The sequence below is a fragment of the Ailuropoda melanoleuca genome, chromosome 1, assembly GCF_002007445.2.
Source record: "Ailuropoda melanoleuca isolate Jingjing chromosome 1, ASM200744v2, whole genome shotgun sequence".
NCBI classification, from domain to species: domain Eukaryota; kingdom Metazoa; phylum Chordata; class Mammalia; order Carnivora; family Ursidae; genus Ailuropoda; species Ailuropoda melanoleuca.
Window position 1 is genome coordinate 125,066,451 of NC_048218.1, and position 23,621 is coordinate 125,090,071.

At 39.4% G+C, this 23,621-nt stretch overlaps 1 protein-coding gene across 4 annotated transcripts in view; it reads right to left on the reverse strand.

The window, feature by feature from the left end:
* The window catches only part of PRKAR2B (protein kinase cAMP-dependent type II regulatory subunit beta), a 90,897-nt gene extending 67,282 nt beyond the window's left edge, over positions 1-23,615 (reverse strand). For all 4 annotated transcript variants that reach the window (XR_004627181.1, XR_004627180.1, XM_034666515.1 and 1 more), the window contains exon 1: positions 23,181-23,615. Coding sequence is in view for 2 of the 4 variants with exons in the window: in XM_034666515.1 (XP_034522406.1) it covers positions 23,181-23,484 (304 nt within the window). In the remaining 2 variants the exon portion in view is untranslated. The remainder of the gene's footprint in view (positions 1-23,180) is intronic.
* Between the last annotated feature and the right edge of the window lie 6 nt (positions 23,616-23,621).

Below are 23,621 nucleotides of genomic sequence, written 5' to 3' on the forward strand. Positions count from 1 at the left end.
CTCACACCATACACAAAAATAAACTCCAAATGGATGAAAGACCTCAATGTGAGACAGGAATCCATCAAAATTCTAGAGGAGAACATAGGCAACAACTTCTATGACATCGGCCAGAGCAACCTTTTTCACGACACATCTCCAAAAGCAAGAGAAACAAAAGATAAAATGAACTTATGGGACTTTACCAGCTAACTTCTTTTCACTCCCCGGTTTGCACGGAGGACCTGAATGAGAACTACACCCTTAGCCCTCTGACTCTAAAACCCTGCCCTCTCTTTGGCTTCCTCGGATCCAGGAACCACCTCAGATTCAGGTTTCTACCTGAACTGCAATTCTAATTAAAAAAATAAGCCTGTTTGCTTAAATTTTCAGTGCACTCTTTCTTGGTCAACAGTATACTTCTACCTGGCCGTGTCATTTTTACAATGAAAAAAATAGGGAACAAAGTGAAAAATGCTCATGTATACTGAAATCATTGTTAAGTGAGTATATCCTTGCTATTTTCAGATTTAACAGTTATAGTTTTGATCATTTCTATGCAACCTGGAGGTCAAGGCCTCCAAATCTGCATGCTGAAGCCTGCAGTTTCAAGGTGGGGTGTGAAGTGCATCATCACTCACCTGGGAAGCCTCCCATGGCCCCAGTGCCCGGACTCAACCAGGTCTATTGTTTCCTCCTGGTTCTGCTCACAGTTACATCAAGAAGGGAGGTTTTTAAAAACTTTATTTCTTGAGGTAAGCAGGTAAATTTAAGGTTCATATTAGACACAGAAAGGACACCGTGTCCACAGTATATTTGGTGGCAGAATGTCATTATATACTATAATACTTTTTAATACTTTGATACTTTTAAAACAGTAATTATATAAATTGTTTACACTATGGAAACAGATCAAGTTCAAAAGGAAGACAGATTTTATATGAACTGTGGTTATACTACATGAAAAATGTGGATGCATAGGAACAAGTACTAGAAGAAAACTGTTCAATGTTTTACTTTAATCCTTGCAACCCCTGTATTAAATATCGGCATCACCATATTACTGATGAGGACATTTTTAACGGTAAAGCTCAGAGATCCTGATTTGCTCTAGATGACAAAGCCACGCTGTGGCAGGGCTGGAGAATCTGAACCTGCACCCATCTAGCACCAAAATGCTGCCTCCCAGAGAACAGAAGGCAAAAAGACTGACTCCTGAAATCACACAATAATAGGTAAATATTTCCTTCCATATTGATTCCCACTGTTACTGAGGATTTGGTGAAATTATCACCAAATTATTAAATCCCCAATTATTAAAAATCCCCAACTATTAAAATGCTATGGTTTATAGAAAATTATAGCTTTCAAGTTGATCAAGAGAGATAAAATTGCTATTATCTATATACCAGAATAATTGAGCCATGTATTTGCAAAGTGACAAATTACTTACATAAAACCCTGAATCAGGTAAACTGTATGTTATGTATATTCACCACATAAAAGAAGAAAAAAAAAACCCATCAGTTTTCCTGAACACCTTCAAACTCTTTTTTCACAACTCCTTCAGAACCTCGTCTGCAGAAAGCCTCCCAGCAAGCTCCAAGGACAGGGAATGGAGAGGGTGCCAAACACTTCACCACAAAAATGCAGAGGATATAGTGCCGGCTGACAAAGGCAGAGGAAGACAGAAAACCTATCAGCCTTGGAGAAAAATTAGAGCAGACATTCTCCTCCTGCCCTTTCCAGCCTCTCCAGACAATGAAATCACAGCACGAGGAGCTTCTGATCTGAAATGTTGGGAAGTCTTTGTTCTCTTGGGATCCCTTAGGTTTCCGAGTCTTTCTGATGTGTGAAAGGCGGAGATTTTCAACACAAGTCCCATCACCATCTCGAAGGCATATTCTGATTTTGTTGGGGGTGGTGGCAATCTTTTCGATTGTCTCAATTAATTCTGAGGACGCCCGTGACATCTGGGACGTCCTGAATCTCACTACTGTATCCTGCACTACTTTCAAATATCCCAATGGGCATCTGGACATTCAAGTTGGCAAAAAAGCTGGTGTATAACCATCAGATCCTGGATCCTAAGTGTGTTTATATATAAACAGTTATTTTACACAGTTTTACATTAAATTTTCCACAGCACAGCTACAACATAAATCAAAGGAATTTTGTGGGGCTTTTTGTATTTTGTTTTGTCTGGAATTTTACTAATAGATATTCATCATTTCAAAAAATCAGGTCATTGCTGCAAAGCCACTTAAGGTGTTTGAATCGCTAGTACAACACACGTGATCGGATGGCATTTGCAGCTTTTATATTCTTAGTGATTCCACATGTAAGGGAGAATCATAACTACATTATGCCTCCCGTGAACACACTGAAGTACACACCTGCTGATGTACTGATGTAAAGCAAATCAGATCTCTGAGCTTTACTGTAAAAATGTCCTCGCTTTACTGACTATAAATTACCTTCCCCTATGTCTCTTTTATATTTTTGCTAGAAATTGTCTCAATTTTTAAATTGTGAGTAGACCTGTCACATGACTATCGTTTCCACCTCCCAATAGTGAATGGGGTGTGGGATGGGGCAGTGAAAGAGCCGGGTGCACCAAGCAAGTGGTTTGCAGTAGTCAAGGTAAACCCTGGGTTTTGCTTTTGTTTTGTTTTTTTTTTAAGATGTTATTTATTTATTTGACAGAGAGGGACAGAGTAGAAGCAGAGGGAGCAGCAGGCAGAGGGAGAGGGAGAAGCAGGCTCCCTGCTGAGCAAGCAGCCCAATGCGGGACTCGATCCCAGGACCCTGAGACCATGACCTAAGCCGAAGGCAGACACTTCAGCGACTGAGCTACCCAGGCGTCCCGGTGAATACCGGGTTTAGACAGCAATTACCAAGAACTCCATCCCTTACATCCACATCCCTCCATACCCACTTGCAGGGATGGAGTACAAGTGTTCCCTGAGTAAACTTTTGGCAAGCTAACAGTAACCTCCACAATTTCTCTAGATTGTTTTAGTCTAGCTACCGAACACTGAGATTCAGGGGGGAAGCCTTGCTGCGAAGAAAGCCATGTATATCTGGCTCCGGTCTGCCTGCTACTCTGTCTCTCAGGAACCAAGGACAGAGACGGGGAGCAGGAGCAAGGTGAGGAAGGACAGGCCGACATCTGTAGCCCTGACAGGGTGCCACACAGGCAGGGCCACCCACTGGAGTCAGTGGGCCTGGGATGGATGGTGTCACGGTAACTTAAATTCTCAACTTTTAAAATATGAGAAGACAGACCTGTCTGCCTCCTTTCAGGGGGGTTTTAGGAAAGAATTTTAAAAGAACTTCAGAAAAGAAAAAAAAAACCCATAAAAACCAAAAAAAGAAAAAAAATCTTTGAAAGTTCCTGTAAGCTATAAATTCCTATTCAAATGTGAAAGACTGATGTTTATTTATTGTGAGCTAATATGATCAATTTTAATATTACCACTTTCAAAATATGCTACATAAACAGCAGTATAAACACACACACACACACACACACACACACACAAAGGTTAACAGATGATGTTTTCAAATGTGACAAGTCAAATTTAGTTTTCCCAGACTCTCGGTTTCCACCTTCAGATTTTCCTATCCTGTGGGTATTCTGTGTGTATTTACTTACGCACGTACACACACACACACACACACACACACACCACTGGAGACTAGGAAAATACAGAAGGAAAAAAATATGAAATGTATTATCTGCCTGAAAAAACAAATATATATACTAAACTCCTAACATTTTTAAGAGCTATCACCTAAGATCTTCATGAATCCTCAAGGAAGAATACAGCAATATTTATATAGGTTTGACTTTCTCCCAAATGCCATCCCAGGGGAATACTCAAGAGTCCTGTGTTCCTCTGAATATCTACAGCTTGTTTAAACCAGGGATCCCCTCCATTCCCAAACTACATTCCACCAGATTAGTCTTAATTCCTCTGTTCCCAGGAGACCCAGAAGTATAACTGATTCAAGCCTTCTTTCATCTCAGAGCATCCTTACAAGAGAAATGCTCCAGGAGTGACATAACCTGAATGAGCCTCTCTATTCCTGGCAGTGAAAAGAGCTTCCCACACCTGTGACTCAAGCTCCCACTGGTACCAGCAGGACCTGCTTATCTTCTCACCTCTTTACGCCTGGCAGACAAGCAGCGCTAAGTGAACCCCTGCAGCGTGGATCAATACACTGTGAAGTCAACAGAGCAAGTCTCCTCGTCCTAGTCATTTTACTTGCTTTCCTGAGTGTGGATGTGGGGACCTGGACATGTAGGAGTCCTTGTCCCTGAAGAGCTTGACCAAGTCCAGCCGTATCTCCAAGCACAATGACAGAAGGTCTTACACCATGCCAAGAAGCCTCTTAACCTAAAAATTCAGGTAAATCAGAAATTCCACAGAAAACTAAAACAACTTAAATTCTATAAAAATAAAAGCAGTCAGGGCAACCCCCTCAGGTCTCCTCCCCCTTTCAGGAGCTTTGTTTTGTTCTGTTTATAAAGATTTTTATTTATTTATTTATTTATTTATTTGAGGGAGAAAGACAGTGAGAGAGAGCACAAGCTGAGAGGAGAGGGAGAAGAGGGCTCTCCACTGAGCAGGGAGCCCCACGTGGGGTTCGATCGATCCCATAACCCCAGGATCACGACCTGAGAGAAGGCAGCCACTTAACCAACTGGGCCACCCAGGTGTCCCTCTTCAGGAGTTTTGTACTATCCCTCAATAAACTCTGATTTGTTGCCCACCAAAAACACCCAAAAAACAGAACAAAACAAACAAAACAAAACAAACAAAAAAAAAACACAAAAAAACAAAAACAAAAGCAGTCAATAAAAAGCATGATCCAATGAGTTTGGTCTTCAAAAAAGCAAGCCAGGTTGATGGCAGGGCATACAGTTTGCATTTCTGAGCATAATACTAGGAAGCTCCAAGTTAAAGAAGTAATAGCGCTGAGTTGTGTCTTTGGTCAGTAAACACACCCAGACACACAGACACGCACACAATCACCTTGTCTACACCGGAGTCACATCAGTGAAATGGACCTTGTGCAGAAGTGCTCCTATACCCTGAAGTGAGCTGTTCACAACAATCTTGGAGTCGACCAAATAATCAGCATCCCTATTCTATCGGCTGCCTTTTCGAGCAGTAAACACTTTCTGAATCTGTTAACTGTCTAAATAAAAGATTCTAGAAATTATGTAAATTGAGACCATGTTAGCTAATTATTTTTGACACAGTAAACACTTAGCTCAGAATGAATTAAATTCTCTTATGCTTGTGTTTCGAAAATTAAAAGAGAAGTAAGCTTCACCCTTGAACCAAGGAAGAATTAACTTTTTAAAAAGACTGACAGCAAAAAAAGCAAATAAACAACAAAACCTGAAATATTTTGCTCATTAATCTACCAAGCACCATTTCAAACTTTCTTGTACATATTTAATTCCTGACACTGAAAAGGACCATTTATTTTCCATATTTTTTTGCTAAAGGATGATGAGCCTCGACCACCTTTGTAAGTAATCAGAGATACTCTAGTTTCTGCTGTCCTGTGAGCCTCTGAGTTTGTTTCCAGATGGATGCATGGTGCCCAAGAATCCACTGGGATTCGGCCCCTAGAGGGGTTGTGGGGGACTAGAACAGAACCACAGTTGGGGGGGTATTCTCCAGAGATTCCCAGTCTTGGTCCCGAGGAGACACAGATTATGAGCCGTGCACCCTCCAAGTACTTGTGATCAGACATGATGAGAACTGTTGGAGAGGCAGGCATTTTGGGAACCAGTTTCCTTCTTCTTTGTCTGGTTATGCAGCATGAGGTCAGGTGTCCGACCCACCTAGACATGGGGAGCACGCCTGGAGGCCGGGCAGAGTCAGATAAAATACAGACACTTGAGTTTTTAAGAAAGTACCAGCTTGCAGGACCACTCAAAAGGTGCACATTTTCGTTCTTTCTATTCATAAACCAAACTCCTCAAAATATAAGTGGTATTTTAAAATACCAATAAAGTATAATTATTATACTAGGAAAAAACCACACCTACTTGCTTTTGCTTATGAACGACCTTGATTCTCAACTTTTTAATCGATGAGAACTTTACCCAAAATACCCTCTAAGGAACAGAAAAAAATAGTTTCAGCTAGGAGAGTCCTGAGGTTGCTAAACTTATAGAACCACACAGAGAGTGGATGTAGTAACAATGCTGAGAGAAAGGATCCCTAGTACTTTCAGGATTCTAAAATATGGGTTCAGGAAAGAAGTAAGATATAAGAAGGGCCACTGTCAAAACTACATAAATTCAATCTCTGCTTCTGTGCATATTGAAACGGTCTCCTGTAACAGCTTTTCTTTTTCTTTTTTCTTTTTTTTTTTTTTTTTGAGCAAGAGCGAGCATGTGTGATATCGAGGCAAGGATGGGGAAGAGGAGTAAGAGGATTATAAACCCCAGCAGGCTCCACACCCAGCCGGAACCCTTACCCGGGTCTCGGATCTCACCATCCTGAGATCATGACCTGAGCTGCCATCAAGAGTGGGACGCTCAACCGACCGAGCCACCCAAGTGCCCCCGAAACTGTCTCTTCTAAACCTACGTGGTCAGATATGCACAAAGGGCATATTCGTGGAGGCAGACGGTCTGTTGGTAAGAGTGAACGATCCAGACTGGACTACTACTAACCTCAGGAAAGCCCAAAGCTACCAGAGTTCAAAGTGTCACACTCCATAAAGTCACAACGAAACAGACCCAGAAAAAGGTAATTAAGAAAAATATAAGGGCTTTGAAATGGAGACCAACCAAGAAAACAGTCTGGGGATATGACTAAGGTTGGTCTAATCCTAAAGGTACAGTTATAGAAAACACCTACATTCAAGTCCTCTCCATAACTTCACAGAATGAAGATGTTCCTGCAACTCTTAGCTCAGCTCAGATGCCCCCTCCGAAGCCTCTCCGTGAACACCCAGCTGAAAGTAGTTCCCTCCAGTTCCCCTCAAGAGCTCCTCCCAGGGCGCCTGGGGGGCTCAGTCAGTTAAGCGTCTGCCTTCAGCTCAGGTCAGGATACCAGGGTCCTGGGATGGAGCCCCGGGTGGCATGAGGCTCCCTGCTCAGCGGGGAGTGTGCCTCTCCCTCTCCCTCTGCTCTTCCTCACCCTCAACTTGTGCTCCCTTTCTCTCTCAAATAAGTAAATAAAATCCTTAAAAAAAAAAGTGTTCCTCCCGGAGCTATAAGCACTGTCTCGAGGGATTTAGGGTATTCTGTTTATTGTCAGCTTTCTCCCCCCACCCCCCACACCACCCCAGTGTGCAAGCTCTGTGAGACCAGGGTCCTTCCTTGTCTGTCTACTTCAGTACTGTATCCCCAGTGTCTATAACACAGCTTGAAATATATTAGGTTCAACAAATACTGAATGAATAGTGCCAATGGAAATTAATACGACAGGGGTGCTTCCCGACAGCAATTTTATAGACAAATGTAAGTGATATTCATACAAGTATTAAATCCATAAAACCTATAAATTAAAATATAGTATTGGGTGAAAATATAAAATAGACTTAAAAACAGCAGAGCTTAACTAACCTTTGGCTTTTTGTACAAGTAGCCAAAAGCAATCCCATTTATGCCTCGTATTGATGAAAATGTAACCCAGATGTTAGTGTCCAACAGAAATAATGAAAAATCTCACAAGATAATCAGTATAGAAAACAATGGTACTTTTTACTTAAAACGTGGATAAGAGGACTTCAAGAGATCCACGTTTCCACTTTTTTAAAAAAATCAAGGTGACCTTGACGTACAATGAAATGTGCAATATGAAGGATTTTGACAAATGTATACATCTATGTAACCAACACTCCAATCAAGATATAAACTTTTTGCCTGGCTGGCTCAGTCAGTAGAACGTGCAACTCTTAATCCCAGGGTTGTAAATTCAAGCCCCACGTTGGGTGTTAAGATTTTTAAAAATAAAACCTTAAAAAAAAAGGTATAAACATTTCCAGCATCCTGAGAAGGTGCCCGGAGCCCCCTCACACAGTCAATCCCTACTATCTCATAGGAAGCTACTGTTAGGATCTCTATCACCACAGTTTAGCTTTGCCTTTCTTTGAACTTCATGTAAACGTGACATTCATTCTAGATGTTGAGAGGATCAATAGTTTGTTCTTTTTTACTGCTGAGGGTATTCCATTGCATAAATATATCACAATTTGTTTACCCATTCTCTTGTTGATGGGCATTTGGGTAGTTTCCAGTTTGGGTTATTTTGAATAAAGTGTCTATAAATATTTATATACAAGCCTTTTTGTGAACATATGTGTTTATTTCTCTTGAGTAAATAAAATGCCTAGAGTGGGATTGCTGGGTCATAGGTGGGAAATGTTTAACTTCATAAAAACCCACAGTTTTGTAAGCGTTTGTACCACTTTACACTCTCACAGGCAATATATGAGAGTTCTAGTTACTCCACATCTTTGACAACTTAGGGAATGTCTTCTTATCTTAGCCCTTCTTGTGCATGCTGAATGGTGTCTCATTGTGGTTTTCACTTTCATATCCTTGATAACTACAAATACCGAGCACCATCCTATGTGCTTACTGCCCATTCTGATGTCTTTTTTCATTGAATAGTCAAGTCTTTTGCTCAGTTTGATCGGAGCTTTTCAGTATTGAGTCTTAACAGTTCCTTTTATATATTTTCAGTAATGACATAATAGAATATATAACAGAAAAAATCCTGGTTGTAAGAACAAAAATGATAAGTTACTTAGAAATAAAACTAAGAAAAGATAGGAAAAACCTTTATGGAGAAAATTAAAGGAAGACTGAATAAATGGAGATACATCATGTTAATCGACAGTTTAAGACTCAATATCATTAAAATGTCTTTTCTGTCCAAATTTGTTTTTAAATCAAGTACAATTCCAATAAAACTCTCAATAAAGTTTTCACAAAATTTAAAAAGCTTACCCTAAAAGATGTATGGAATAATAAAAACCTATGAATAAACAATTCTGAAAAAAAAAATAAGGTGAGAGTTACCCTCCTTACCATATACCAAGACCACATGAAGTCATTTTAATCTTAATTAGTAAAGAGGTACTGATGAAGAATAGAAAACCAACAGAACAGAATAGAGATGTTAAGTATGTTCACAAAGTATATATGGAAAATTGATATTTAAAAATCAGTGGGGAAAGAAGTCAATAAATGATGCATATTTTAAAAAATAAAATGAAATTTCCATCTCAGAACATACACAGAAATATATTATCAATGGATCAAAACCTTAAGTATGAAACTCAACTTAAAATTTAGAAATTAAGAAACTTAAAATTAAGAAATTCTATTCAACCAAAATTACCATAAACAAAATAAAAAGACAACCCAAGACTAGAAGAAGGCTTTTCCAATGCATGTTACCAACAAAGGATTAGTAACCAGAATACTAGTAAGAAGAAAGAAAAAGAAAGAAAGGAGGGAAGGAAAGAAAGAAGGAAAGAAACCCTCCTACAAATCGGTAAGAAGAAACCATCAGTTAGATAAGAATGGCACAAAACAAAACAATTTTCCACAGAAGAGAAACTACGAACATGGTCAAACGAACCTAAAAAGATGCTCAGCGTTACTAGTGATCAGGAAAAAGCAAATTAAATTCACGATGAGATTCTATCTAATGTCCATCCTATTGGCAAAGCTTGTTAAAATCTGATAATAATAAATGTTAGCTTGAATGTGGAGAAACAGGAACTTTTACACTCTGCTGAAAATGTGAACTGGTTTAACAACTTCACGGAGCAAAACGACACTATGAGTCGTAGTTACAGCTATGCACCCCCTACAACCAGCCTTTCCACACTTACGTATGTATCCTGGAGCAGCAGTTCGCAAACTTTATGGTCTCAAAACCTCTGTCCACTCTTAAAAATTATTTGCTTTTATGGGTCGTATCCATTGATATATATTGTATTAGAAATTAAAATTGTTAAATTTAAACAATATTTCATTTAAAGCTACCAACGACAAAACAATTACATGGTTTTATAAATAACATATTTTTAGGGAAAATATATTTTCCAAAACAAGCAAAATTTAGTAAAAAGAATGACTTTGTTTTACATTTTTGCAAATCTAAAATAATGGAAGAAAATTAGGTTCTCATATCTGCTTCTACTTTTGGATGTGTTACAATATCATCCATCATGTACCCTCTGAAAAACTCTACCATACCCACTTATGACAGAATGAGAAGGGGAAAAAGGCAAAGAACATTGTTGTTGTTATAGTTTTCAATCCCACAGACTCCCTGAAAAGGTCTAGGATTGGGAGGGGAATGATCCTTCAAGGAGTCCCCAGACCGCACTTTGAAAACCACCTTTAAAATTCTAATACATGTGCATAACACACACACACACACACACACACACACACACAGAGACAATGTTCGCTACAGAACTGTAATTTGTTTCCAACAAACTGGAAATACACTAAGTATTTATCGGAGAGTAGACAAAGCTTCTATTTATACAAAGGTATACTCTATAGCAGTCTAAAATAAATGAACTAAAGCTACATGAATCAAGGGAACATCATCTCAAAAACTACTCTCAAAAACAAAGTGGAAAATTATAATTTACATGAATGAGACTTTTAAAAGTAACACAATTCCTAAAAACGTTAAAAATATGCGAAATAGAGGCGCCTGGGTGGCTCAGTCAGTTAAGCATCTGACTCTTGATTTCGGCTCAGGTCATGATTTCAGGGTCTTGAGATCGAGCCCCAAGATGGGCTCCATGTCAGTCGTAGAGCCTGCTTGGGATTCTCTGTCTCCCTCTTCCTCTGCCTCTCCCCAACCCTTGCACATGTGTGAGTGTGCATTGTCTCTCATTCTCTCTCTCTCAAAAAGACTAAAATAAAACATTAAAAAAAAAGAAAATACGCAAAATAGCACTATCTCTAATCTAGGGGTAAATGCCTATGTACTAACAGTACAAAACATGCTCAGAAAAATATAAACACCAAATTTATCACAGTGCTGATCATCTGTGGAAAAAACCGTTAAGAGAATGGGAGCAGAGAGGGGTACACAGGGACTCCTGAAGCATATGAGATGTTTTCGTAAAAGGAAAAAACCTCACCTGTAAAATGTTAAAATCTGTAAAAGCTACGAGATCTGTAAAAGCTAAAATCTGTAAAAGCTACTCACTTACGTGAGTGTTCCTTACTGAGTCTCTGTTCCTCTCTGTATAGTGGAAGTATCTCACAATAAACAAAAGGAAAAAATGTTCTGCTCTACTTAGTGTTGGCAGATAAAAATCTCTCAAATGTGTTCTGACACTATCAGATTGATTCACATTGTAGTTTTTTAACTTTATTATCTTTGACATATAAAAACTGTATATATTTAAGATGTACAACTTGATGTTTTGATATATATGTTCTGAAAAGATCACTCCAGTCAAGCTAAATAACTTTTCCATCACCTCTACGTAGTTACCCTTGTGTGTGTGTGTGTGTGTGTGTGTGTGTGTCAAGATTTAACACCTATCCTCTGAGCAAATTTCAAGTATATGACATGGTATCGGTAGCTACCATCAGGATCCTGCACAGATCTCCAGAACCCTTTCATCTTGCATTAACTGAAACTTTGTACCTTTTCATGCTAAACATACTCTTAAAATATTTTTCACAAAACGCTCTTTTTACAAATAAGTTTTTGTTAGAATTCAAACACTGAAATACCTTCTGGATTGTTTTCAAGGGATTACAAGGAATACATTTGAAAACTTATTATGAGTCAAAAGTCCTAATATTGCCTTGTTGATACATTGTCATTAGTGATAGTCAAATAAGAAATCAAAGCCCTGTGAACAACTCCATGGAGAAATAAAGGTATCCAAAGGGACAGTCTTTTTTTCCTTCTAAAAATATATACAGATAGCAATATGTAGTGGAGGAGGTAGAGAATTCTGGGTTTTCAGCATAAAACCACATTGTAATGTAAAACTTCTGGAGGTAGAAATCTGTCCCACCATGAGCTTACTTTCACAAATATTATGACATGAGGAAATGGCAACAAGCTGTCAATTTAATACAACTATTTTTTTCCAATTAATTTATATTTCAGGCACATATTCATATTTTTACTATAAGCATCTGCCTCATTTAAATAAAGTGGCTATTTTCAATACTCCTACCTATATTTTCCTAGGATGTTTTAAAATGACTTGTAAAAACTTAAATGAAACCATAAACATGGGAGCTTCTGCACACACGAATTTATTCTGCCAGTTAAACGTGGATTCCCAAGGGAGGGGATGGAGTGAAAACAGAGCGAAGCTTTATGCCATTGCTTTTTTAAATTTTTTTTTTTAAGTCGGACTATTTACCTTGCATTTCAAATGGAATTCAAGAAGGGCTTGAGATTTAAAGGAGCATGGGCTTGTTAAAGTCTGAAACACTTAGCTAAATGATCTAGACTTTACTTTCATACTTTTCATTAATAACTTTTTTTTAAAAAGGACCATCACGATACTGCCTTGAAAGCAATCTCTAGATTCATACGTTTTCAATCAAACTTCATTTTTCAGGGGCGCCTGAGTGGCACAGTGGTTAAGCATCTGCCTTCGGCTCAGGGCGTGATCCCGGCGTTATGGGATCGAGCCCCACGTCAGGCTCCTCCTCTATGAGCCTGCTTCTCCCTCTCCCACTCCCCCTGCTTGTGTTCCCTCTCTCGCTGGCTGTCTCTATCTCTGTCAAATAAATAAAAAATCTTTAAAAAAAAAAAAAAACAAAACTTCATTTTTCAAAAGTGTCGTGTTCTCACTGACTTCTAAAGCTTGCCTGCTCTCTCTTTCACTCTTTCCCCCTCACTTTAACAAACCTATATGTAATGCTTAGTATATGCCAAACACTGTTACCCCATTTAATTCTTACAACAACCCTCCCTGGTAGGTACTATCATTATTCCCATTTCATGGAGGAGGAAACTGAGACACAAAGAGCAACAGAACTTGCTCAAGGTGCCAAAAGTGATTAATGGCAGAGCCAGGATTCAAATCCAGAATCTGTGCCAAAGTCAGTCCTATTTTTAAGTTTCCATTGTTTCTGATTTTTCATGTCACTTCTTTAAATTTTCAGCAACTAAATGCAATCTATTTGTTTTCCATAAACTACTGGGTTGAACAAATGTGAGGCAGAGTACAAGGGGCTCTACTGACGGTGTTTCTTACATTAGTGGAGGAAAAGAAAAAAAGAGAATGACACGGTGGTACAGGATGGGACTGAGGCAGAAGATCACATTTTCAGTTTAGGACAAAATTATCTGGAGCGTGTTAGTGGAGACAGCTGGTAAGCAGGCAGACCCGGCAATCTGAATCTCAAAGACAGGGGAGGTATGTGCTGGGGTGGGAGGCAAAGTCAAAGGGCAAGTGAGCCTTGGAGGGTGGGCAGGATTCATGCAATAGCGGCGATAGGAATGATGACGAGAGGCGGAGAGATTTAAAAAAAAAAAAAGGACAAAGCAGGTTGAGGGTCACTGACAAGATTCAGATTTGGCATGGGGCTCATATAAAGCAGAAGCAGTGACATGGAAGTTTGGGTGGGTCAGAATGTGTCCTCGATGAGAAACATTCTATTAGAGGGGCACCTGGGTGGCTCAGTGGGTTAAGTGGCCCCCTCTTGATTTCGGCTCAGGTCATGATCTCAGGGTCCTGAGATGGAGCGCCCTGCTCAGCGGGGAGTCAGCTTGAGATTCTTTCCCTCCGCCTCTCCCCCAACCCCGCTCTTTCTCTTTCTCTGAAATAAAATAAAATAAATCTTTAAAAGAACAAGAAACATTGTATTAGAAATCCTTACCGGCAAGACAAGCTGCTGTGCCTGTGTTCTTTTGCATTTTGCAGAATGACCAAATATCGGGCCAATATATGATAAAGCTTCGTCTTTAATATAATGAATGTCAATCTATGAAACTGAAGATAGGCTAAGGTATTTCCATTTCATGGAAACATTTTAAAATACATTAAAGTAATGGATTGTTAGGAGACTATTTTAAATGTTCCCATGCCTTCAGAAGGTTTCAACCACTTCAGAAATATACATTTATGGACATTTGCTATTATTACACATTTAGTACTCAACTGAGGTTAATTTAAGATACACTGGAGCCCCTACTGTGGCAGGAAAGCTTCGGAGGCAAAGAGCATGTGCCTACATATCCCTGCCTGCCTGTGGAGAGGACACCTCACGCCTGCAAAGCTTACACTGATGTATGGCACACTCATCCTGCCATACTGATAGCATTAGCGCCAACCAGGGAATCTTGCGAAAAGTACTGGTAGGGTGAAATGAAGGTTAACCACTGGACAAAGAGTGCAGTGTGGCAGAAAGTTAAGGAGAGAGGACTGGTCACTAAGAACCAAGAAAATAACTCACACGAGACTATGTGTGACAAATACATCTATTGTGCACCTTATCGCGTGCCTCTAAAGGCTGCGTTTTATTTACTGCTTAACGGATATCTATGAAAGACTTGCCTTTCTTTCATGCCTTTTTATAGTTAAAATTTATTTAATAGGTAATACAAGTATATCATAAACATTTTTTCAAAAGTCACCAAAAAGGTGATCTTGAGAAGTCTCCCTCCTGACCAACTACTATCTTCAGAGCTATCCCTCCCGAGACACTCTATGAAACTGCATTTCTTTAAATTGTTTAAACTTTGATTTTCTTCTAATTCTGATTGGCATTTCCACAATTTAGTGATTCTTAACTGAACACCTATAATATGATAGGATTCTCTTTGTCACATCCCCAAAATTTGCACCAAGGGCACAAGTACTCTACAATCTAGGCTGCACTTTGAGATGTGGATAGGAATACAGGTTTAAAAGATCCAGGCTTGGATCTTACCTTATTTCCTCTTTATAAAATAGGATTTTCCTCTTCATTCTGCCAACTTCTGTGAATCAAACAATTAACTTATCTAATGAATGTCTATTCACACACACACACACACACACACACACACGACCCTACCTGCCTGCAGGTCCTTTATAATCTAGGAACTTAAATCAGGAAAGCAAAGTTGATCATAGCTACCTTACATATTAAGAGACTATCAAGTTAAGTTGTGGTCTCCAAAATGGTTCATGTACCCAAGGCAGAGCATAAGGCAATCTTTGCCATACAGGAAAAAATTAGAACTTGTTTACAATTATTTTTTACTTTTTCCTTTCAAAGCTTATATTGTGGGGTGCTTGCCTTATCATATACAAAATAAGCTAATATATATAATGGTCCATGTATGACATTTATAAAGACATACATTGGGAGTGCATACTCAAATACCTTCTGCTAGCGAGGGTACATAATTCAAAAGTTCTGAGAATTAAACAGCTCAGTATATCAAGTGTTCATTTCTAAAAATAAATACTTTATCAAGTTTCTAAAGCATATGAAGTGCTAATCTGAGTAAAACAAAGAAAACAAATTGTAAAAGGGACAGATCAGTACTTGGCTAGACCCTAAATTTTTAGAGGCAAAAGTAGAGAGCTTACTTTTTGATATGCGGTTCTTTTCAACCATGTTCCTGCTGTAAGAGTTACTGAAAATGAAGTGTACCATATTAAGGAGATGAGCTCTGAACTCCAGGTTCAAATCCTGACTACATCACTCAGTTGGGAAGGGCTAAATGGTACATGTATAAATGGCCTTGTTCAGGGTCTGGCACTTAAGCCGCCCAAAATGTTAACAATTATTATTAAATAAAAGCAACATCATTTAACAAACATTAGCTTTCTATAGTAACTGAAAGGAAACAGCTGAGTCATGTTTTAATTCAGTTTCACCTTCTGGAAAGATGCTTTTTAGGTCCAACTGAAATGTATTTAAACACATGGAAGCTTTTTGCCTTCTTTTTTATATTAAAAAAAAATTCCCTCAATATCACTCCCATGAACTATTTTGTCTTGGAACAGCTAATGTAAATTAAACAATGTCAGGCCCTAGCCAAACGGATACGGGAATAACTGTATACAGTATATCTTCTTGGCTTCACTTTTATGTGGAACATGTGTTTATATTTTGACCTTTTGTCTTTTTTTTTAAATGCAAAAACATTTTTAAACAGCAGCAACTGGAATGATTTTTTTTTTAAGTTTCCAAACATATTAAGTTACACATGGCAGTGCCTATTGCTGAAACATTTATAAATGTTACACCAACTGTGTTTATAGTTCTGATTTTTTTTAGATTGTTTTGTTTTCATATAAGCCATGACCTAAAAAATTTAGCTCAAATTCTTTCCACAAAATAATTACATAATGGAACAGTCTGAGTCATTTTGAATTTCCGAAACACAAAACTCGCTCCCATAAAATAAAGATAGTGATCAGCATCATTGTGAGATTTTTATACGGGTTTTTTTTTATCTATTTCGACCATACCTAAATGATATGGATAAAACTGAAAGGACTATAAGAATAGGACCAAGAACATAGTGATAATTCATCCCACTCAGAAAAATCCCTATACTCTGTTTTTTTTCCCATTGTCTGTCCTTAAGCAATTGACATAAAAATAAAGTCTCTTATTAAATTTTACTGCAATGAAAAAAAAAATCAAAGAACAAAAAATCAGTAATTCTGAAGGTAAGAGTACAAAAGGACTTCTCGTTAGCCTAGGTTTTTAAACCTTAACTACCACCTTGATGGAAGACAGAAAGAATTTATATATGTGATAGTTCTAGGAACAAAGAAGACCCAAATCAACTAAATTGGGGCAAGGACTTCTCTGGCTCTCAGCTACCCCAACTGTTAAATGAAATAGATTACACACGCTTTCTAGAAGGCAGTATCTGACAAAAGGATTGTTTCTCAAGTCCAGAGATGGTAAACTTAAGAGAATAATTTCTTTTTTTCTTTAAAAAAAGGAAAAAGAAAAAAGGGAAGGAGTTGGCACTCAATCAATATTTCTGCAGTGAGTAAATGAGTGAGTGAATGAGCACAGCATTCTACCTTCACCTTTCATACATTCCTTCTGCTAACAGGCCACCCCAGGTCCCAGCCCCTTGCTGGTATCCAGAGCACAGGCACTACTCAGGTAGACCCTGCGGTCAAACTCCGTCACTGAATCCCAGACTCCACTACAGGCTTTTCGCTAATTGCTACTGCTCTCATTAAATGTCTTCCTTAATGGGTCACAAATAAGCTTCTCACTGAGGAATTCAAAGGTCTCTTGTTGGTATTTACACAGTTGAAAAAGAAACACATTTGCTTTTCTTGAGACAGCTAGGAACAAAATCTTGACAGCTGGAAATTTACTGGAACCCATGGAATGGGGTTTGCAACAATAATAACCATTAAATATTTACTCCATCCCACCCAGACACAGCACATCACTGTACATGCAACCTCAAATGGAATCTTATAACTGTCTTACATTAAACAATGGCTGAATAGTTTGATTTTTAAGACAAGTAGACAAATTAAAGTATCCTTCACTTTTTGTTCAGGTGTTTTCATTCTATGCTCTCTCCAAAGTATAAATTAGTCGAAGAACCTTCCACAAGTCCCAACTGATTTTACACCTCTCTTCCTCCCTCTTCTAAGCCTAAAGTTAACAGATGGGTAAGAGTTTGAGAAAGGGCACTATTTCAAGTCCTTTGATTTCCCTAAAGTATTCACTTAATACTACTATTAAAATAAATAATGTTCTTCACTGCTCTACTTTGAAAACCACAACTACCATCTAAATTCAAAATATTTTTAAAATCTTCTCTATCATTGCTTTATGCTCATAACTAAAATAATGGCTTCAATATTTTAGCCATTGTCTTGAATGATGTGATTCCCATTTCAGGAGGATTCAAAACTACCATATAAATTTAAAACTTACCATGTAAATTTCTAATAGCCAAAGACCATAAAGTCTCATTAATTATAAAATTCTGCAGCTCTTAGCTACAAATTATGAGCTGAAAGGATGTGGGTTTTATTACTGTGCAACATAACTTCACATTAAATCCTAAGTGGGAAATGCCACATAAGCTCATTTCCTACTTCATTTCTCTAAAAAATGCAAACACTAGATTCATTTCCACAAAATAACAAATGAAATTGCTATTCTGCAAGAAGTTTACACTTCTGAAAGATTTCATGTTAATGAGATCATTTGTCTTACACAGAAACAATGCTCGCTATGTGCACAGGTCCTGAGGTCCTTATAAATATTAATCCATTTACCCTCTAACAACCTCATGAGGTAAGGACTATTAGTATGATAAACGTCAATATGACCAGCACAGCGCTTCATAGGTGAAGGGAAAAATGCTGTCTGGCTTTCGTGAATATTTTCAAACCAATGAAATGTACTGAAGAGCTCACAATTGGCTACTTTGTGTCTTGATCATCTCCAGTAGCCACAGAGAGAGCAGGTTCTTAAGAACGCAGAGATAAAAAGGGAGCCTAATAAATCAGCCAAAGGAGCAAGTCATTAAAGCTATGACTACTCTCTACAAGTTCCTGCTATCAGTTAGACCAAGAAGTCAATCGGGAAAAGTGTTTTGTACTCCCAGTTTGAGCACGGTGAAGAACATTTTCATAGCAGACTCTTAGGGAGCCAATATATCTATTGCCCTGATCCCTTCTGCCAACTCATTTCAGGAAGACCACATAAACCACTTCAGACAGCTGCACGTCTGAGCTCTATTCTTCAAGTTACAATGAAGCTTAGTTCTTCCTATTCTGCAGCAGATACAGAGATAAATATTTGCTCATAATCCTCTAAGAAAACTTCTTAGACACGTGACTATGCTTCCAAACGCTCCTTAAGCAACCACTTCTTCTCATGAAATAAATCTGTCCTCTTAATTTCCCCGTCACCACCACGAGCTCCAAATTTCTGATGTTTTGTGTGATTTTAAGGATCTCTCATAAATTCCCCATATTCCCTTTAAACTGTAAAAAAATCATAGGTAGATACGAATCTCCAACAAAGGTTTGACATAGGTCAGAGTTAAGAGGATTAAGTCATACTTTGTACATGGTGAATTTCTATTTATATATCTTGACATGCTTGCTTTATAAGATAGTCTAAATTTCTGACGTATCCACCTTGAACTCTAGATTCTTCTTCCACAACATGGAAAATTAGTTCTTCTGTATTTTATACACAATAGTTTATTTTTCTTCCAGTTTGATTGCTCTTTCATGTACCCAAATGTAATTTAATTTTTTTCTGACCACTTGTCAATTTATAGGGGTAAACTGGAATTTAATTTACTTCATTTTATAATTTCAGCAATTTCACTGAAGAAATTATTGAGCAACACAAGATCTCACAATGATGCCTGCATGAAACCATTAATTACCACAGATTCCACTCCACATTAGTACTGATCCAACTCTCTGGCCTGCTATTAACTGTTTTAATATATTCTAAGCCTGGGGACACTACCCTTTCAGAAGCAACATGTCATGCTTTATTTGCTTTCCCTTGGATGGGGAAGAGGGAGGCAGTCTCCACTATAGCTTCTTTCAAAACTTCAAGAGTTCCCTCCAAGGGTTATTACCATATGCCATTATCATTCCAACACCCAAAATCTCCCCTTTTAATCAGAATTGATACCAAACTGAAAGGAACAGAAGTAATAAAATTAAAAAACAGGACAGAAATGGGACAGCTACCAGCAGAGAAAGAGATTCTTTGGAAAGACAGGAAGGAAGTAAAGACCACCTTCAGCCATCTGACCACTTGGCCCAGTGCTATCAATGGTCATACTACCAGACCCTGGCTCACTTATTTGATTCCACCACCACAATGAAGTCAAGGTCACATGCTTGATCTCAAGTGAGTCAAATGAGCACCAGTCTCATGGTCAAAAATTGGTCCAACTTCCCATAAATACCAACACTTGTCTTAAAGGGATTCATAAGAGTGGGTACGAACCATACCATTCAAATTCATCACCATTACTGGAAAAATAACCAGGAAAACCCGATCTGTGAGTCAGTCCATTGGACAAGTTTCATTTAGGATGAACTCTCTGATGGTCTTGGGTCAGATAGATGTAAGTAGGAAACCAGGCTCTGCTACTTACTAGTCCTGTGTGTAATCCTGGACAAGTTCATTTTTCAAAGCCTTATAGATAAAACACATCAAGGGTCTTACGAAGAGTTTGACACAAAAGGGATGCTCAAGTGATGCCGGCCCCAGCCCCTTCCAGAGTTAAGAGGAGAGGATGGAGCCAGGCCCACCTGTGTTTCAGTCCTGGTTTTGGAGCACACTAGCAGTGAAACACCGGACAAGTGACAGCCTCAGACCTCATACAACCAGGATAATGAATCAGAGCATTTAGATAATGCCTAGCACACAGCCAATGTCAATAAACGGTGGCCACCTGTCTTAGATGTTGATAAGATAAAGACATTATAATCACTATCTGTTGATCAATGTTTCTCACAGTGTGGTCAGCGAACTACGAACGTCTGGGATGTCTGTTTAAAAAAAAAAAAAAAGACCCCATGTCCCACCTCCCCAACCTATTCAAAAAAGTTCTCTAAGAGCAGTGCCAGGTAATATTCATTTCTGAATCAAACTTTCTTGAGATGCATACTAAAATTTTAGAAATTCGTGGCCAGTTGGTTTTGTGCTGGGTCACAGTAAATGAAGACATGCTGTCTACTACTTAACTCTTTACTACGCTATGCTAAGAGAATCACCCAGTATGGGATGTTTTTATATTTTGTTATATTTTGGCCATTTTTGCACCTAAACATTAAACTGATAGGCTCACTTGTATTTTTTGTTTTTGTTTTTCCAACAGCACTATTTTGACTCCCCCCCCCCCAGCCAGGGGCCAGCAAACTATGACCTTGGTCTGTGACCAATTCTGTACAACCCCAACTTCCAGAGGAAATATGTGTTTGGAATGTTAAAAAAAAGAATATTCGATGGAGACCATATGGTGCTCACAGAACCTAAAATATTTACTGCCTAGCCCTTTATAAAAATGTTTGTCAACCCCTCGTAGCCTATATATTTTTTTAAACTGCAGGTCTCAACACAATTTACATACTTAAAAAACAGTCACAATAAGAGAGAATTAATTAAAATAGGAGATACTCTAGTAGATATTTTCTAATGCACCTAATAGAGGGAAGTGCCACTGCCAAAGTTTCTGTTATACAAATACATATCTGTGCATCAGATAATGATCAAATTGTATTTGATTGTAGTTGGAAAGTTTTAAAGTCCTTGTGGGTAGGGGTGGGAAATAAATAGAGCAACTGGTTAATGAATATTCATTAAAACTCACAGAGTAATTTTTACAATAAAGGTGCCTTAGAGAACATAAAACCATATAAAACGATCCTTGCTGTTTAGAAGTTAATGGCTTATTCATTACAAAATGGAAATAAAATCTGTTTTGTGTACAGTCTACATTGTTGTAAGGAGAAAACGGAATCATCAATGCAAAGTACTTCAAAAGCGTTGTACTACGAAGAAAATATGTTAGTTACACTAACAATAAATTATACCAAACATATATAGATTTTTTACCACCCCACCTTAGTTCCTAGTTTCCTCCAACCTGGGAAACGAGTCTTTTTTCCTTTGTGTGCGTGCAAGTGCATGTACATGTGTGTGCATACATGTGCCAGGAGCATAAAAGAAGTATTAGATGCTTCTGCCTTTTCTGTGTCATCCATTATTGGCTTCTCCTTCCCCTCTATTCAAAATATATCTTCTTTTCCCTTTTTCTTAGTTCTGACAAGGAAAGCATTTGATTAAATTCTTGTGCAAAAAGAACAATTAAGACTATGATCATCTTATCCCTGGAAACACTAAAAAGTCCCAAATTAAGATTTTTAAAGTAACAATTTTCCTTTTTATCTTCATAGATCACTGATGTCCAGGGATTTTGTGATTGTTTCGGGCAAGCTAAAAATACATTAATTCTAAAACACATTTGGACAAATTTGCAAAGAAAACCCTTCCTAGGAACATACTTAAGGAAATGACACTTTAAAACGTTTTCATTATATGGAATGCACTGCAGACACACAAACCACAAGCAGTGTAAATAAATACAGACTGGTGCAATGCTGAAATGCTTGTTTGTCTTCCACCACAAAGAGAAAACACTTGCACACCGTGGTATTTTAGCTTGGGATGCCATAAAGATGGGCTTTAGGCATGTCGTGTAAATACAGGAGGCTGTAACTGTGCGTGTGTGTCAGTGTGTGTTAGGGAAAGAGGGTTGTAAGCAAAAGGGGTGGGACTTGCCAGGAGCAGCTATTTGAGAAAATTCCTTTTTCTTTCCCATTCATTCTTTCTAGCTTGTGTCTGGCAGAGTCCTTACAATTACTCACTGACTTTTCTTTCTAAAGACAACCAACAAGCTTTCAGAACTTCCCACAGTGTTTTTCGCATGCTTAAAAAAAAAAAAAAAAGGCATCAAATCGTTGAATATTTGTTTTAAATAAAAAGCAATCTATTAGCCCGTTTCCTCATTCCAAAGACCCCATGAGTGGCAGGCTAAACAGGATCCTTTGTTGTGTGTCCAAAAATAACACGACGCAGTATTGGTAAATTGGAAGATAATAGATTGCTCTGTTTCCAAGAATCTCAAAGTTATTACCATAAATTTTGTTCTGCCCCAGTGAGTCCATTTCATGCCCCTTCTACTGAAAATGCAGTCCTAACGACAGCAAAGCCAATCCAATTAAATACCCTTCGCCCTTTCTCTTTGGACACTCCATTAATAAATACAAGGGCTGCAAGAGGATGCCAAGTGGGCCAGTATCCTTTACGCACAATGGTATCCGCCCAGCGAAATCTCTCCAACCACAGTGAAAGTTGTCTTTCAGATGCCCACCCCACACCGGCCGTCCTCTGCCCGCGAGCCCAGGACGAGAGGGGGCACCTGGACAGAGAGCCGTAACCTTTCAGCGCCCCACCTCCAGAGGAGGGGAAGAGGGGGAGGGCACGACACGAAAGCAGACTAGGAAGGTGGGCGAGTGGGAGAGACAGAAATGGATGCTGAGGGGGTGGGCGACATGGGAAGGTAGGGAAGGTGGCGAATGGGGGGAGAGGCGGGCGCGCAAAACTGCGGGATTCGAGAGCAAAGGGGGAACCGCGCGGGCAGGCGGGGGCGCGCAGGGGGTCGGGTCCTCACCGTTGAACGCCCCGGCGTCCGCGGCCGCCTCCTCCTCCTCCCCGTTCTCGGAGTCGGTGTGCATGGGCTCCTCGGCGAAGTTGACCCCCTTACTGGGGGTGCCGCCCCCGGCGGCGGCGCCCGCGTCCCCCCAGGTCCTGCCCTCATGGCCGAAGCGCGCGGCGCCTTTGCGCTCGTTCTCCTGCTGCAGGCGCGTGAAGTGCTGCAGCGCGAACTCCAGCAGGTCCGCCGGCTGGTGCCTGAGCACCTCCACCGTGAAGCCCTGCAGCAGCTCCGTCAGTCCCGCGGGGATCTCGATGCTCATCCTGCCTGCCGGGCGGCGGACGCGTGGGCGCCGCCCTCCCCGCCTCCCTGGACCGGCCTGCGGCCCCGCGGCCGCCGAGCGAGCGCGGAAGGCGCTGGAGGCGCTACCCGCTGCGAGCGGCGCTCTGGGCCCCGGCG